The sequence below is a fragment of the Pteropus vampyrus genome, unplaced genomic scaffold (genome assembly GCF_000151845.1).
Source record: "Pteropus vampyrus isolate Shadow unplaced genomic scaffold, Pvam_2.0 Scaffold117, whole genome shotgun sequence".
In the NCBI taxonomy this organism is placed as follows: domain Eukaryota; kingdom Metazoa; phylum Chordata; class Mammalia; order Chiroptera; family Pteropodidae; genus Pteropus; species Pteropus vampyrus.
In genome coordinates, this window is record NW_011888898.1 from 2068963 (window position 1) to 2085631 (window position 16669).

At 48.7% G+C, this 16669-nt stretch overlaps 1 protein-coding gene across 11 annotated transcripts in view; it reads left to right on the forward strand.

Annotated features, from left to right (window-relative positions):
• NFATC2 (nuclear factor of activated T cells 2) overlaps window positions 1-16669 on the forward strand; it is a 156773-nt gene that overhangs the window by 62218 nt on the left and 77886 nt on the right. For all 11 annotated transcript variants that reach the window (XM_023534077.1, XM_023534076.1, XM_011365966.2 and 8 more), the window contains exons 4-5: window positions 12562-12764; window positions 13741-13913. In XM_023534077.1, the coding sequence (XP_023389845.1) occupies window positions 12562-12764; window positions 13741-13913 (376 nt within the window). The remainder of the gene's footprint in view (window positions 1-12561; window positions 12765-13740; window positions 13914-16669) is intronic.

The window sequence follows — 16669 nt, forward strand, 5'->3', positions numbered from 1 at the left end:
CTGGGTTTTTACCCCATATCTTAAATAAACTGTGGGACAGTGATAACCCCGAAAGTCGCCATCCAGTCAGAGAGGTACCCAATTCTTCGCCAAAAGGACGGGTAGTAACACTTCTGAAGGACGGCTTCCGGCGTAAGCTCTTTGCTGAGAGGCCCTCTGATGAATGAATGAATGAATGAATGAGCATGAGAACTGCCTCCTTGAAGAGGTGAGTCAGACTGGACGGGCCCACGGGCTTCCATGGTGTTATGGAAGCCAGGCCCCGTGCGGCTCCACACAAGAACGGGCTCCTTGTTCCTGGATGATGGGATTTGTTGATCTGCCAGCGGGCCCCGCCCCTCCCCAGGTCACCGACAGAGGCCGGTCTCAGCGCCGTCTGGCCTCACCAAGTGCAGGGTACAGCAGCTATGCCGAGCCCTCCCCAAACCCACCCTTTGAAACGAAAGAAATTGGATCTTAAAATCCCAAAATAGAGTGCGGAAAGGTACACATCACGTCTGCCTTCTCTTTTTTTTTTTTCCCCCTTGTGGCAAAAGTGACTCAGAATTCTTGGTCTGGATCCAGAGAGACCTGCGAGGCCTCTGAGTCGGGGACTGGGGTGTGGGTCGGGGGGGTGCCGTTTGATTGGGGATAACCCACCTTTTCAAGGCCTTGGCGGGCTCAGCCGTCTCCCTTGCATTTCACGAGTCCTGCCTTTCCGCACCCCAGCATCTCAAGGTTCTTTTTCCGCTTTTGGCTGTGGTGCAGCAGGAGCGGCCAGAGCTTCTGCCTGGCCCTGTCTTCGGTGGGACATTTCTGTGATTTTCTTTGTGATGTTTTGTCACAGTGTCCTGAGGGGGGAGCTGCCCTAGCACCGTGGGATTCTTATCCCAGCATCCCGGAGGCGTTCACGCTGCTGTTGGTCCCACTGTTCGGGGGCGATAGGAGCTCAGTGTTTCAGTCACCCTCTCCGGGGGGACTCAATCCTGGCCCCCTTCCCTGCTTCTCCCAGAGCCCAGGACCCTGCAGACAGCAGACACTTTGTTCCTCAATATCAGGGCGGCGCCCTGAGTTGAGAGACTCCTGGAGAAATGTTTTTGAAGCATGCTGTGTCTTGTTGTCTGGTCTTTGGGTAAACACAGGAGGCAGGGGGCGTTGCCTGTGCCTCGCTTTTCCCTCGTCATCTCCAGGAGGCTGCCAAGTCACTGCACTTTCGACTCAGTCTCTCCCAGTGTCGATCCCCAAATGCCGCCTGGAGAAGAGATTGTACACTTTATTTTTCCAGCCCAAGTTTGTCTCCCCTTTGACTTCCAGTGGAATTGGCCTGGTATAAGATGTCTCTTTCATGGTGAGACACATTCCTGCAGACTGGCTCAAATGGTAGTGAATTTAGGCCGACTCCAAACATGGGGATTCTCTTCCAGACATGAATAAGTCTCCTTTCTCAGGGTCACTGGAGGATGACTCACTCGGCAATATGTTGAGCCACATAGGAACCTGAGCATGTTCAGTTATTTACTCAGCAAATATTTATCGAACATCTACTATATGCCAGGTACTATTCAAGATGCTGGGCGCAGTGATGAACAAGCTTTCATTCTCATCGCGGAGAGGCAGACACAATAAGCCATGCGTAAGATAACGCTTCTCACTGAGGAAGGGCGTCAGCAGGAGGGTACGGAGAGGCTCTTCCCATAGCCAGGCTGCTCAGGGAAGGCCTGGAATTTTGACACCTGAGAATCAGGAGGAACCAGCAGCCCTAGAAAGACCTGGGGAAATAGCGTTCTAGGCTGAGGGAACAACGTGTGCAAAGGCCCCGAGGCAGGAACAAACTATGCCTGTTTCAGGAGCAGCAAGGTGCCCGTGTGACTGGACCAGAGTCAGGGAGAGGAAGTTGGTGACCTGGGCAGGGGCCAGATCGGGCAGGGTTTTGTAGGCTGTGAGGAAGAGCTGGGATTTTTTATTCCAGATGTGTCTGGGGATCATTACATGTCAGAACGGAGAGGCAACCGTCAAGCTCACTTCTTCCAAGAACTAAGACTAGAGAAGAGGAATTTTATTTCCCTAAGTCACTCAGCCACAGGGGAACGAATAGTAATAAAAGTTAACCTTTCTCGAGTGCTTGCTACATGCTTTATACGTAGCTCACTCGGTCCAGCAGCCCAGTGAGTGTGCGGTGTCATTCGTCCCGTTTACAGATGAAGAAACTGAGGCCCAGAGAGAGGAACTAAGTTGCTTAGCGCAACAGCGTGAGTGCCGGGGCCGGGCCGTAACCCCAGACGGTCTGGCTCCAGGGCTTGCGACTCTGCATGTTACACTGGCTCTGGCCCAGGAGGGCTGCAGAGAGAAGATGTAAAAAGTACTTGTTTGGTTTCTTAAAAAAAAGAAAAGGTAAACAAAAAAACAACACCCCTCCCCCCCGCCCCAACTTCCAAAGGTCCGCTCAGAGAGGTAGTGCGTATTTCGGTCCAGGACCTCCAGATTCATCTCACGGAGGCCTCGGTTACTCCTTGGCCTGGAGATGTAGTTGGTCAGGATGGGGATGCTGGCGGGGAGCTGTGACCGAGGTGACATTTCTGTCCGGTGGCCCAGAAGCTGGAGGTTGAGAGTCGAGAGGAGTGGGTGGGAGCAGAGAAGAAAAACTTGGGGTCTGCGGCTTGCCCCTGACCGGAGGGGAGGGGGCACAACGACCCAGCGTCTTTGTCTGAAGACCCCTGGGGGGCTATGGGGAGAGGGACTGGGGTGTAGCATTCTCTCCTGAACCCCATGAGGCTGATGGGCCTCGCCTCTGATCTCTCCACACTGTCTTCCTATGGCTTCCTCGGGGTTTCAAATGTGGCCGTGGTAATTGGAAACAAATTTAGCATGTTTCAGGCCATCGAGCGTCCCTTCAGTGAGCGTGCTTGCTGTGCGGTAGATATGTCTGTTTTTAATTTCCAGTGATGTGAGAAATATAGAATGACTTGATTCTTAATTTAGAATACTGACAGAGGCTGACTCGTTTTGTTTTCGAGCCCGTGCAAAATGTCTAATTCTCTTTTGATGGCTCACCGTGTGATTTCTAAACGTGTCCCCTTCCGGGGCACATCTGTTAATTGCAGGTTGTAGAGGTCTCCTGCCAGGCTGAAGACATGTCCAGCCAGCAGGATCCTAGTGTGGATCTCTGGAGATGCTGACACCTCTGTTTGGAACAGGGCATCCAGGTACCAGTTGTCCAGCCAGCCGAATCCCGCCCTGACTGGGCAGGACACAATAGATGCCATAAGTCAGGGAGAGAATTGCCTGAGCTGGAGAGAAGCCATTGTGGGCAGCGTAACAGCCCTTTGTCGTGGGGCCAGGGAGGGGCAGGAGGGATTGTGGCCACTTTGAGCCCTGCTGTCGGGCTGTCTGTCCTCCATCCCAGGGCTGCGCACACATCAAGCACCTGCACGGTATTCTAAGCACTGCAGGTGCCTCGGTGAACAAGACAGATAAGCCGCTGACATTCTAGCGGGGGCGGTAGAAAAAAAATCAAATAAAAATATCACTTGGTGTCAGGTGGTGATAAATGGCTGATGTAATGCGAAGCAGGGTAGATAGATGAAGAGGGAAAGGGTGCCATATTGGGGTCACCGTGGGGGACGGCCTCTCCGATAAGGAGTCATGTGGGGAGAGGTGTGAGTGGAGAGAGGGACGAGCCCTGTGGATACGGGGGAGAGCATATCCCGCAGAGGGAGTAAGTGTCGAGACCCTGAGACGGGAGCATACCTGGGGGGCACCTGGCTTTTTCGAAGACAACACGGCCCATGTGGCTGCAGTGGCAGGAGGATGGAGAGCGGGCTGGGGATGGTTCAGAGGCAGCCAGGTCGTGCAGAATCTTCTGCGTCTTGTTGAGGATGTTGGCTTTTTAATTTAAGTAAGATGTTTGCTGTTGGCGGCGGGGAGGGTGTTGAGCGGAGAAGCAACAAGATCTAACTTACAATTTTAAAGATCATTCTGGCCGCTGCGTGAAGAGTGTGTGCAGGTGGGGGAAGCAGGGTGGGCAGGAAGGAGGCTACTGCACTAGTCCAGGCAGGAGATGAGTCACGTCAAGAGTCTGCTATCATGGCCCACGTGGGGGGTGGGCCCAGTGAAAAGCCTAAGGCAGTGGTCCAGGCAAGCGATGAGCCATGTCAAGGGTCTACTGCCACCATCCAGGCAGGAGGTGGGTCCAATGAGCAGCCTACGACAACAGTCCGGGGCGGAGGTGATGGTCATGCAGACCAGATCGGTGGTCACAGGGCTGGTGAGAAGCAGTTGGATTCTGGGTAGATTTTGAATGTTGAGCCACCAGGACTCACTTGCTGCTTAGCTAGGTGTGGTGTGCGGTTTGCTTCTTTCCTGGGGTAGCCCCTGCCCTGAACTCGAAGGGAGGGGACTGGCACCTCCGCCTGCCTCTTCCTTCGCCGAAGCCTCCGCCCTGGACTCTGCTCTTGAGGCATCTGCGGGTGGGGCCTGGGTCCTCACTTTTCTCTCAGAGCGAGATGGGACTTTGTGGACGGGCATTTGTACCTCCATCGCTTCAGTTTTTCTTTTTTTGTGGCCTTTACAAGAAATGTCAAGATTCACAAAGAGAAAAGCAGAGGATTGCCTCTTTCTTCAAATCAATGCTTTGGCTTTTTTTTTTTTTTTATGGTACACATTCAGAAAATAATTTTTGTGTTGAGTACTAATTTTTGTGTTCAATAATAATTTTTGCGTTGTACTCCACGGGAACTATCACCATGAACTCTTGGGACAACAGAACTACTACTCCCTGGGAATGATCAGAATCCTGTGGACATTTTTTAATAGGGCCTGATTTCTTTTCTACTTTTTAATTTTATTTTGATCACACACACACACACACACACACACACACACACACACACACACACCACGTTCGCACCTTAAAAATACAAATAGATATATTTGTTCTCATAGTTATGGTATATTTTGGAGATTATTCTATATCAGTATATAAAAAGCTTCCTTGGGTGCTCCAAGTGGTCTCCCAGGTTGAGTACTGTACAACTTTAGACACACCGTTCATGTTAACTGTCACCTGGTCCCTAACATATTTATTTTTTTAGAACAGCATCGTATTCCCTAATATACCGCTACGGACTTAACCAGTATTCTTCTGATGGGTCTTTAGGTTGTTTCCAAGCTTTGGCTATTTTTAAGAGCGTGACACTGACCAACCTGTGCTTAGTTTTTTCCACGCATCTGCCAGGATGCGCATAGGATAACCCACTCACTGTAGTGGAATTACAGCATCAAAGGGAATGAACATTTGCAAATTTGAAAGTTAACTACAAGATTGCCTACCAGAGATTTGGGCGTGCCTTATTGGGCGTGCAGACTCTGCTCCTAGGTTTCCATCTTTCAGCCAGGTCAAGTTTTGCCCGGGTGGCGCCCACGTTCTGTCTTTCCCACGAGTCCCACATAGAGCAGAGGAAGGAGGCATTCCTCCTGCAGTCAGACCTGGCTTCAAACCCCTGTTCTGCTGCTTGCTTGGCGGGCGGACCTCACATCTCTGAGGCTCAGTTTCCTCTTCTGTAAACGGCAGGTGAATATTTCATGGAACTTTACGAGGATGGAAAGGGGCAGACACGCAACGACCAATTGGGTAACGAATCACACCTTGCAATTATGATAAATACAACAAAGAAGACTGTTATTGGGAGTCCCTGCCTCGTCTGGGGAGCAAGGAAGGGCTTTCTTGGGCAATAATGTTTGAGCCACGCTCTGTGATATGACTAGGAATTAACTAGGACAAGGGTGGAGGGAGCAGGTGGAGGGAGGAGGGTTGTTTTTGAAAAAACCAGACGCAGGAAGGAATGTGGGAAGGGGGTGGGGCTGTGACGTGAGGCAGGGCCAGATGACGCAGGGCCTTGGAGCCAGTGGGCGCTGGGAGTGACCGATGGCCAACTGCAGTTTATGACAGGTCATTTTGGTGCAGGGCGGAAAATGGAGGGTGAGGCGTGAGGCGGGGATGCGGGAAACCCTTGAGGAGACACATAGCGGGAGTTCGGATGAGGGTGGGAATGATGGAGGAGGAAAGGGCGGCCGATCTGAGTGGGCTTAGGAAATGCACTTGACCGGACTCTGAGGTGGATCCAGTATGGGGGATGAGGCAGCGGGAGGTATGGAGAATGAGGATTTTTAATGCCGTTATTAACACGTATGTGCTCATGAGGTGGGTGCGTAATGCTTATTGGGATGACCGAGATGAGAGAAAAATCATAGGCCAGTTTCCCTGGTGTGTGTGTGTGTGCGCGTGTGTGCGCGTGTGTGCGTGTGTGCGTGCGTGTGCGTGCACATATGTGTGAGGGACGGCAGTGGGGTCGGGGTGGCAGGTATGTTCTGTGACTTCTGTATCCAAAAATACAGACCGAATCTGGGGTCCATGTGTGTTTGTACAGATCATCCCCCACGTGCTATGTGGCAACAGGAACTGCCATGAAACACGCCCACAGGCTTTTCTCTTCTTTCAAAATGAAATCTTTGAGGATGATACCAATTTCCTAATATTCCAAATTCAACAACAACAAAAAATGCTACTTAACATTGTTAGAATTTGATTTTAGTAAAATTCGAAACAGTTCCTTTGGCTGGTTGCCATTTTGAAAATCAGTCCCACATTTCAGATTTGGTGGCATCCCCACCCATCTGAGAGTGTTTAAAAAGCTCTGAGCAGAGTCGATAGAGAAATTGTTTTCAAGGAAGCTTCATTTACAAGAGGTTTCATTTGCGGTGTTTATAACGGGGAAGTTTAAAATGACCTAAACACCCGACCATAGGGGTTAATTCAAACTGTGGTGTACGTGTAGGATGGACATGCCAGGACTGGAACCTGGGTGAGGATAGCGGGGCACAGTAGGGGTGGGGAGGTGGGGGACAGGAGGGAAAGAGTTAAGGCAGTACTTGTTTTCAGGGGCCCACCTTGCAGTGGCATGACCCCGAGAGGCAGTGCCTCCTTAAATCATTAAATCACACGCCCAGGTTCCTCGCTCACCTTTTGCTGGCCTGAGCCCTGGGAAATACAAGGCCGTCACTTGAGATTGTCTCATAAAAAGAGGCTTAATGGTAAGAGGAAACAGTCATCCCGTATGGTTAAATGGGAGCAACACATGAAATAGAATCCCAAGTACGTTTATCCATACGCCCCAAAGAAAAATCTGGACGGACGGACGCTACAACGCTCGCTTATTCTGAGGGATGATTTTCTTTATAATTTCTACATTTTATATCATTTGTTTTTTCCTACAATCGATGAGCCCTGATTACTTTTATAACAAGATCAGGGAAGAGCGAGAACCAAAAAATGCTGGTGCCCTCGTCTCTGTGCTTCAGGACGAGGTGGGCAGAGCTTGCGTTCGGGGGCGGGAATGGGTCTGGTGCGCTTTCTCCTTGACGCTGGGTCTCTGGGATGTGGACCCCATGTTCGCCTCCGGGTTGCTTTCGCTGGGTCGGCGGGAAGGACCTGCCCATCTGAAAATGCATCGTTCAGTCTCGGGAGAGTCAACCTGTTCCTGGGTCAAGCATCAGTTGTGAGAGAGAGGAAGCAAATACGGCTTCATCCTTGGGATTCCCCCCCCTGACGGCTTTCGAGTTGTAGGGTCATGAGCGAGGCACTTTCCGCTGCGGAGCCTCAGCTTCCTCATCCAGGAAAGGGGCCCCCCTGTTTTCTTGTGAGCATCGCTGTGCAGATTACAAGGGGGGGTGGGCGACACTCCGTACGTGTGCATCGGCCCTTCTTCCTGGAACCTCGTCGGCAGCCTGGGAAATCAGCAGGAAACTTTCGCTCTCACGCCAGCCGCAGGAAGTGGAGCCTCTTTTGCTTCAGAGGCTGGCTGACCTTGAGCTTCTAGGTTGCAGCAGCTGTCTGCTGGGGCTGGAAGGCGACCCTGCTTGCCTATGCCCCGGACAAGACCTGACCTTTGGAGAGAATCCTAGAGAAAGGCCTGGGGACCAAGGTCTCCCTGAAATAGGAATGACAGACCTTGAGGGCAGATCACGCCATCCCAAGACATCTAGTTGTATTTGCATGATCCAAATCACTTGTCCTTTTGTTTGTTCGTTTGAGAAGCGAGTAAACAGCTCTGAGCTCTTCTAACCGAACCTCTGCAGAGCTGGTGAGGCGCTTCCAGAGTGAGCACGCCGAGCAGTCGGGGTCCGGGCACCTTCTGCCACCTCCTGGGGGCGGGGGAGGTGGAGAGCAGAGTGTTCATTTCATGCAAGATGGCCAGGTCTCGTCACCCGGCCCCCCCATTCCCGCATGCCACGTTGGTGGCTGCTCGGCCCCCAGTGAAACTGGAATTAGTGCCTGGGTGTCACCCCACAGGAGGATGTGTCACGTTGGTTTTCACCTTGCGGGTCTTTCACATTCATTCATCGCCTTCCCATTCAGTTCTGTAATATCACCTCCGTGTACTGATTTGCATCATCCTCTGATCACATGGAAAATTCTCATTTTGTGGGTACCTACTGGGCGCTATGCTTTGGGGCCCTACAAATGTCATCTTCTTCAGTCTTCGACAGAGCCCTGGGGAGTGGGAGGTGATGTCCCTGTTTTATGTGAGCACATGGAAACTCAGAGGGGTGGGGGCAACGCTCCAAAGACACACAGCTATTAAGCAGAGCTTAATAGAGATTCAGGGATGTCTGACCATATGAGAAATATTTCCTTCTTTCTAGTAGACCACGCCTCTCTCCGGTGTTACCTGGGGAGGGGACATGTGCCAAGTTGAGGTGATGCCATCTGCTCACGTCATATCCGCTAGTCCAGCTCAACCAGGGCATGCTCTGGGACACAGAGAGCTCCTTCTCGAAGGAGAGGGTTTCTCTCTCAGGGGGTGACATTTTTTGTTTGTTTGGGTTGCTGTTGGCTGTTTCTTTCCTTCCGTCCATCTCTCATCTTTTCCCCGACCCCACGTCTCTCTAGTTCAACAGGAAGAACACTCTCGATCTTGTAATTTAGCACCTCTCGTGTTTCCTTTGAGGACCTGACTTTCTGACCTGTAGCCATAGGTCAGAGACCAGGGACATAGACAGGGTGTCAGTTAAGGCGGCGGGGGGCAGAGGGCGAGGGGGGACTTAGAGCCCATTGGCCGGAAGTTCACATCCTGGCTCTGCCTTCTGCTAACGGCGTCGACTGGGACAAGTTGCCTGACCTTTGCAAGCCTCAGTTTCCTCATCTATAGAATGGGCCTGCCCCACGTAGAGTTGTGATACAGGTAAAACATTGGTACGGCGCTCGGCCTGCGGGACGTGTGCACTGAGCCGCTGCATCATTGGTGGTGGCGATCATTCTTTCGACCCGTTTATTGATCGCACTAAACAAGATGAGCAAGGTCCCCGGTGTCATGGACCTTGTGCTCAGGCGGGAGAGATACGAAGGACAGAAACAACTAACGAGAAAGTTTCCGGTGGTTATGAAGCAACTGTTCCAGCGGCGAAAGTTTCTCGTGCAATTCCTCGGAAGAAAGACCCCCCGATTTGTAGCATTTGCCGATTTCGTGGTGTAAATGACCCCACCTGTGGCTGATTTCAAGCTACTAAAGTGACGTTGCCTGGCCTTTAAAATACTTAAAAAGTTAACATTTGGTTCTTGCAACGCTGAAAGAGGCGGCTCCGGCACTGGGTGCATGTAAATAACCTGGTTCGGGACAGATCTGAACTCGACGTGCTCGGGAAACAGAAGGTTGGCTGGCATCGGTAGGGGCCTCGTGGAGTGGAGGCAGAAGAAGGTGGAGGCTGGGCTGTTGGAAGCCTCATCGACCATGGCACCCAGTTTCAGTTTTATTCTAAGGCTACAGGAAGTCTTTGGTGGGTTGTAAGCAAGGAAGCGTCTGAGTCCGATTTACATTTTTAAAACATCATTGGGCTGTCTGTGAAAGGCCAGCAAGAGACCACCAGTTGGAGGACAGAGGTGGTCACTGCAGGGCAAGGCAGTGGTGGCTCGGATTAGGTGTGCCAGCAGGGGACGGGCAGAAGTAGCTGGACTGAGGCAGAGCGATGGGGACGTGACAGATTCTACCTGCAGGTGTCCCTTGCGTGTTTACCGTGAATGCACTCAGCCTGCAATTTCTGCTCGTTTATCATCGGGACGGGGAGGGAACCTCAGACCATCGGGGGACACTATCCTATGTACTTTTCTTCTCCGTACTGTGTGATGGTCCCGTGTTTACCACTTCCTGATAAATCCAGGAGGCGAGATGAGGAAGTATATTTATCTCGGGTCTAAATGCAAGGCAAAAAACAACAAAAACAAAGTCTTTTCTCCACACCGGCCTTCCTCCTTTGATTTTTGTCACCGAGAACAGTCCCGTGTTCTTCAGTTTGCACGGGGGAGAAAGATAAGAGGCTCCGACTTGATTTCCATCTTCGCCCGAGGCCGCGTCTTGGGCGTATATTAGACACGTATGTAAATGTCGTGGGTGTCAGTCTGGCAGATTATGAAAAAGGCTGTCATCTGGCACTGCTCAACTCCCAGCCAGCCTCTTTGTGTAGTTTTTGGAAGGGTACGAGAGAACTCCATCGTTTTAGACTGGCGATGTCCAATAGAACTTTTCTCGATGACGGAAACGTTCTGTGTCTGCCGTTCCATCGCGGTGGCCCCTCACTGTCTGCGGCTGGTGAGCGATCGAAACGTGGCTAGTGCAACCGAGAAACTGCATCTTCAATTTTATTTACTTTTTGTATCATTTACTGTATCGGACAGCACAGTTCTGGACCACGTGTCATCATCCATGGTCCCGGCACCTATGTTTTTTGGCAGTTAACTGACAATCCCACTGTAGTGCTGTGGAACATCGGGGAAGGGTGGGATCTGAGTTGTCACTTGTCATAGCCCCCCTCAATTTGCAGAGAACAGGACAGAGGCAAAGAAGGATTAAATGATTTGCCCGGCATTTCTCATTTCTCAGCTGGGGAATGACAAGACAGGAACCCAGCTTCTAATGCTCTGTTCAGTACGCTTCTTTCTTTCGTTATATATTTGTCAAAACCGATGTGAAACGTCACAAGTTTCCAGAAATACATTCTTCCTAACCTCGTGAGTAAATTTAAAGTCCTCTGATCACCTTCTCTCTCTTGATCTCCTCCTTCTCCCCTAGAAGTGATCATGGTGTGGTCGCTTTGGAGCGCATCCTTCTACACCTTTTCCTATTGCGTTTATGTGTGTCCAAATGGACGCAGTGAACACATTCAGCCTTTTAAAAAATGCGTCGTTATCACAATATCCATATTTTTCTACAAATTACTTGTCTCTTCCAACGGTATGTCTTAGATCTTTCTGGATCGGTTCAGAGAGCTCTCCTTTTTAAAAAATTGCTGCCGTCTTTTCTAGTCGGGACGTGTCATACTGCTCGGAAGCCTATTGATATAAGTAATTGTTTAATATTCTATCCGTTTTAGTAAGCAAGTTTGTGTATGTCTCCTGCATGCACAATATTTCTTTGACGGTATATTCTGAGAAATGGAATTACTGAGTCATAGGAAATACGTATTTTTAATTTTAATAGCTGTTACTCTAATGCTCTCTAAAATAGTTATACCAGTTTATGTTCCTATCAGCTGCCTGACAGTGCCGGTGTCCCTAGAGTCTGCAGAAACACTTGATATTATCAAATATCTACATGTGTGCCAATCTAACAGGTGAAAAATGGCATCTCATGGTTGTCTAATTCACATTTTCCCGTTTACAAGTCGGTTCGAATATCTCTTCTATGCTAATGGCTATTTGTTTTTCTGTGCATTGCTTGTTCAAATCTCTTGCTCATTTCTTCCGTTAGATAGTTTTAATCAACGAGTATGTGCCAGACTGTCTACCACACGCCCCAAATTATTCTAGGTGCTAGGGATTATGTGGCAAGTTAAATGAACAGAGATCCCAGCCCTCAAAGAGATGATAGTCTAGGTGTGGGGGAAAGACCAACAGAAGGAAAAGGAGATAGAGGACTCAATTTGAAGTAGGATGGCCAGAGAATCTGGCCTTTGCTTATTCACTTGTAATTCTTTATATATTCTGAATACTGATCATTCGCCTGTTACATCTTTTCCAGTTTTTAATTTTCATTTAGATGGTGGTAGTTTTACCTTGCTCATTCTTTTTCAAAATCATAAAAGCAAACTTGTTCATTAGAACACAGTCATGTAAAAAGTAAAAGTTCTTTTTCTGATCCCCAGGCAATCACTGTTAAGAGCTCTGATTTGTCTCTTCGGATTATTTTCTATCCTCACTACCATGCAACACTCCCCACCAGCCCCCTGACTGCCAGTTAAGCACAGTTTCTGGCTGTTTCTCCATAAATGCAATTCTGATCTACCACATTCTTTGCTATGGCTGCTTAATATTCCATTTTAGAGAAGGTCCCTTGTAATTTATCAAAGCAGTCCCCTCCAGCTGGACACCAGGGTTGCTTCCGGTTTTCCATCCCTCCAGATGATACCACAATTCCGTGCTCTTTCTGCTGCCCAGGAGTTTCTCTGATCTTTTCGTTCGCCGGACCACAGCCGCCATGCCCTGCATGCCAGTGGTGCTATAATAATCTGACTTTGTTTTCTCCCTGCCGCCAGCTTCATGGCTACATGGAAAACAAGCCGCTCGGACTTCAGATCTTCATCGGGACGGCCGACGAGCGGATCCTGAAACCCCACGCCTTCTACCAGGTGCACCGGATCACGGGGAAAACCGTCACCACCACCAGCTACGAGAAGATCGTAGGCAACACCAAAGTCCTGGAGATACCGCTGGAGCCGAAAAACAATATGAGGGCGACGTAAGGGCCGGGGCTGAGGGTGCTGGGTCTCTAAGGGGCCGCGTGGCAGGGGCTTGGGTGAGGGGACCCGTGGAGTTGATGGGAGCAGTAACGCGTGGTGGTTCCTAACCTGTGATGGACCCAGAGGGGGTGTCTGTTTTGAAAATTTCTATTTTAAAAGTTCTATACCTAGATATTTTTCTATTGTGCAAGTTTGGGTTATATTGCTAGGGATGAGACTAAATTTATTTACGTTTAAAAAATTTATTTGACCTAAATAGAATTATTAAAGAACGATGCAGATAGGTCAAAACTCACAAAGTAATTTGCATATGACTAAAATTTGGGAATCATTGTACCCGTGCGTCGGAGTTTAAAAAAAAAACAAAAACGTTTTATCGGAAAATAATCTCATGCTTATAGAAAACCTGCAAGAATCTTACAAAGAACTGCACACCGTTCATTCAGATTTGCCGATTGTTAACATTTTTCACATTTGCCTTATCACTCCGTTTCTCACCCTCCCTCTGTTTTTTTCTGGAACCGTTTGGCGTTAGTCGCAGACATCATGCCTTTTGACGTTTAAATACCTCTGCGAGCATCTCCTAAGAACAAGAACGCATTCTTACATGACCACAGAGCATTTATCAAATTCAAGATGCTTGATGGTGATACACTTCTCTTATCTATTGACTAGCTCAGAAGCAACTTTCACCTGTTGCGTATTTTTTTTTTTCAGATACTTTTGAGAGTAGAAGAGTTGGCATGAAAAATATCTCCCTAGAGAAATAATTTCCACCGGGAAATTTCTCCACCTTGTGTGTTACCCCTCTCTTGGTATAAATTCTCGGCTGAAATACTTCTCAGTGTAGTACAGTTTTTTCCCTGTGTCTGGCTATGGAGTTATTTTGCTTAACGAACGAAAGCATTTTTGCGGGTGATCTTTCCTGCTCACTGAGACGCTTGGCTCTAAATGGGGTTTTCAACCTTCTGGCAGCATCGACTGTGCGGGGATCCTGAAGCTCAGAAATGCTGACATCGAGCTGCGGAAAGGAGAGACAGACATCGGCAGGAAGAACACACGGGTGAGGCTGGTTTTCCGGGTGCACATTCCGGAGCCCAGCGGAAGGATCGTCTCCTTGCAGACTGCGTCGAACCCCATCGAGTGCTGTAAGTGGAGCCCCGGGCTGGGTGGGATTCTGGAAAGCGGACTGTGCTGACCTCCCATCTTGGGCAGGGCACCCAGGAAGAATACTCACGACCCCCAGGGCCGACAGTTGGGCCCCAGACGACCGACGAGGCCAGAGCCAAAGCACATTTAAGGGTTTCCCTTTGGTTCTATTTACTCGTAGAGGGTTTTGTGGCCTCACAGGAAATTAAAAAATAATATGGCTAATGAGTAGCCTACAGCTTTGTTTAGAAGATTGGCAATGTATAAATGTCGTTCTAGCTTTAAAAAGGGTAGATGCAGTTGGAGTGAGTTCGCTGTACATCGTTTCCTCTTTTTCTTACCCTCCCCCTTTCCTTTCAATAAGAATAACAATAATATTACAGTGGCTCTTGCTTTCTGTAAAGCTGTGTCTCTGCTGGTCCCTGTGCTTTTAGCACTCAGCATGTGACAGCTCGTTGAATGTTCACAGCAGTCCTTGGGTGTCACGATGCTGGTTTTACAGAAGAGGAGGGGGAGAGAAGAGAGGTTGAGTAACACGACCAAAAAATGGCAGGGTTGGGATGTGAATAGGAGTATGCTTCCCCCAGCACCCACAGCCCATCCCTGCACGTTTACTGAGCATCTCCTCGGTGTCTGGTGCTGTGCCGGACACCTGCAGATGAGCAAAGCGTTTTCTCTGTCCTCTGACATTCGAGGAGAAAGACCCAACAGCAGGCCACTGAGGGAAGACAAGTATTGAAAAACAGCACCTTAGAGTCTGGCGGAAACAGAGATACGCAAACAAATAGGCAGAAGGTTTTCAGAATCCAGTACGTGGTGGCCAAGATCTGCCATTTGGTTCATTTCTCCCAGGCTTCAAAAGAAGCAGCTGCTTTGAGCTCATTCTTAGGTACTTCTCTCAAGTTATGTTGTTGGTTTTGCAATCAGATGGGACAAAGCTTATTGTCTGCTCAGTTTTTGAGAGTTCAGAAATCATTTTTGAAAGCGTAAAGAAGAAAGTAAGCATTGTTCCAGAAATACAAGCCGTTTATGTTATTTTCTTAGTCTCTTTCTTCTAAGCATGTTTTTTTATGTTGTTACAATCACGTTCTATATTCAATTATGTTTCAGAATTGTTTTTCCCTTTTACCAGACATTTGGCCATAACTAGGTATCACAAAATCAGTTGCCTACAGAGGCTGGGGAGGTTGTGAAAAATGAATGAAGCAGGCTGGGCGCGTAGCAGTGGGGAGCGGTGGAGAGAAGGGACCAGGGTGACACATTCCCCATCTAACTGGGCCCTTGCGACTCAATTCCAGCCAGTATTTCTATGTGGGAATGGAGACTCGGTGCGGCCACATTTTCTGACTTTTTAAGATAGAGTCTCCTGATTAATAAAAAGCAGCAACAAATTCAAAATACTCTGTGGATCAGATAAAATTTGCACATGGTTTTGATTAATCAGAGGTAGTCTTAATCAGACACTAATGAGTAAAGGCAAAGCATGAATATTTTAAGTAGAAAGGCTTGAGAAAGACTGGCCCTCGGGATTGGAAGCCAACAGGGAGAGAGGGTGCATGCACCCTCTTTGGGAGAGAAGCTGGAACTTGCTCCTCGTTGGTATTTGGAAAAAGACGAAGGAGCTTCTGATTCCTTCCAGCCTTGTGGGTCGAAATGTGAATCAAGCTGAATGTGATGTTCGTGCTCTGAAGTTGGAAGAGAAAGACCCATCGGCAGGCCACAAGGGAAGATACATGTTGAAAAACAGCATCTCAGAAACATTGGAATTCCCCTTCTCTACCCAATAGACCCCACCCCCGACCCCCAAATGCTAGTCACGGTGGCTGCCCCACCCGGGGCTTGGTTTTGAGCACCTCAGGATGTTTTGGGAGGGAAACTAGGGCTCTTCCTCTGTGATTTGGGGGGAATTGTGAGAAGATAAGGTCTCTCCTTTCTGGCAAGTGATTCACTCTCCAGGATGAGGCTGTGGTTTGTAGCAAGGTAGGGGATAAGAGGCCTTCGGAGGGACCATGTGCAGGAGCCCTCGTTCCCTGTCATCTTCAGGCCCCTTGAGTCAACTTATCTCATGTCAATCTGAGACTTTAAGAATCATCACTGAACAGCATGCACCTCCAGCAGGATCTCCTGGGTGTTATAAAGTTGTTTGAACCTTGAACATACTTTTTTTTTTTTCTTTTTCTTTTTCTTTTTTTTTAAGAAAGCATTTGGCTGATTCAACTGCCTCGTTTTGAGAGATAAGGAAACCGAGACTTTCTTGGTAAAGTGATTCACTCATTTTTACTCGGTAGGTTGCAGAGCCACTCTCCAGCTTTCTAGTTCTGTGAAATCCCTACTTCTTTTGGTTTCTGTAACACCACTATTTCTTGCAATACCAAATAGAGCTACCAGTTGGCTGCTCTCCCCCTTACCCAGAATCTTCTGTCATTTTTATTTCCTTCTTTGTTCTAATTTCCTAGACCAGTGCCTGGTAGTTCCATAAATATTTATTGACTAATTGGTTTACTGTATGATCCTTAGGGAGCTATTCAATAAATATATATCGACCATTGTTCTATAGCATGTATTGACACAATATGCGTACAAAATATTTATTGACTAATTGACTTAGTATATAGCCCTCGGGGAGGATGAGTCGGTAACACTCCGTGGGCTGGTACTTATTTGCAAGGCTGACTTATTTACTTTGGAAGTGCCTTTTATGTAAGTCTCAGGGATCAAGGGTAAGTTCTCCGATTCCAGTAGAAAAAGCTGGAGC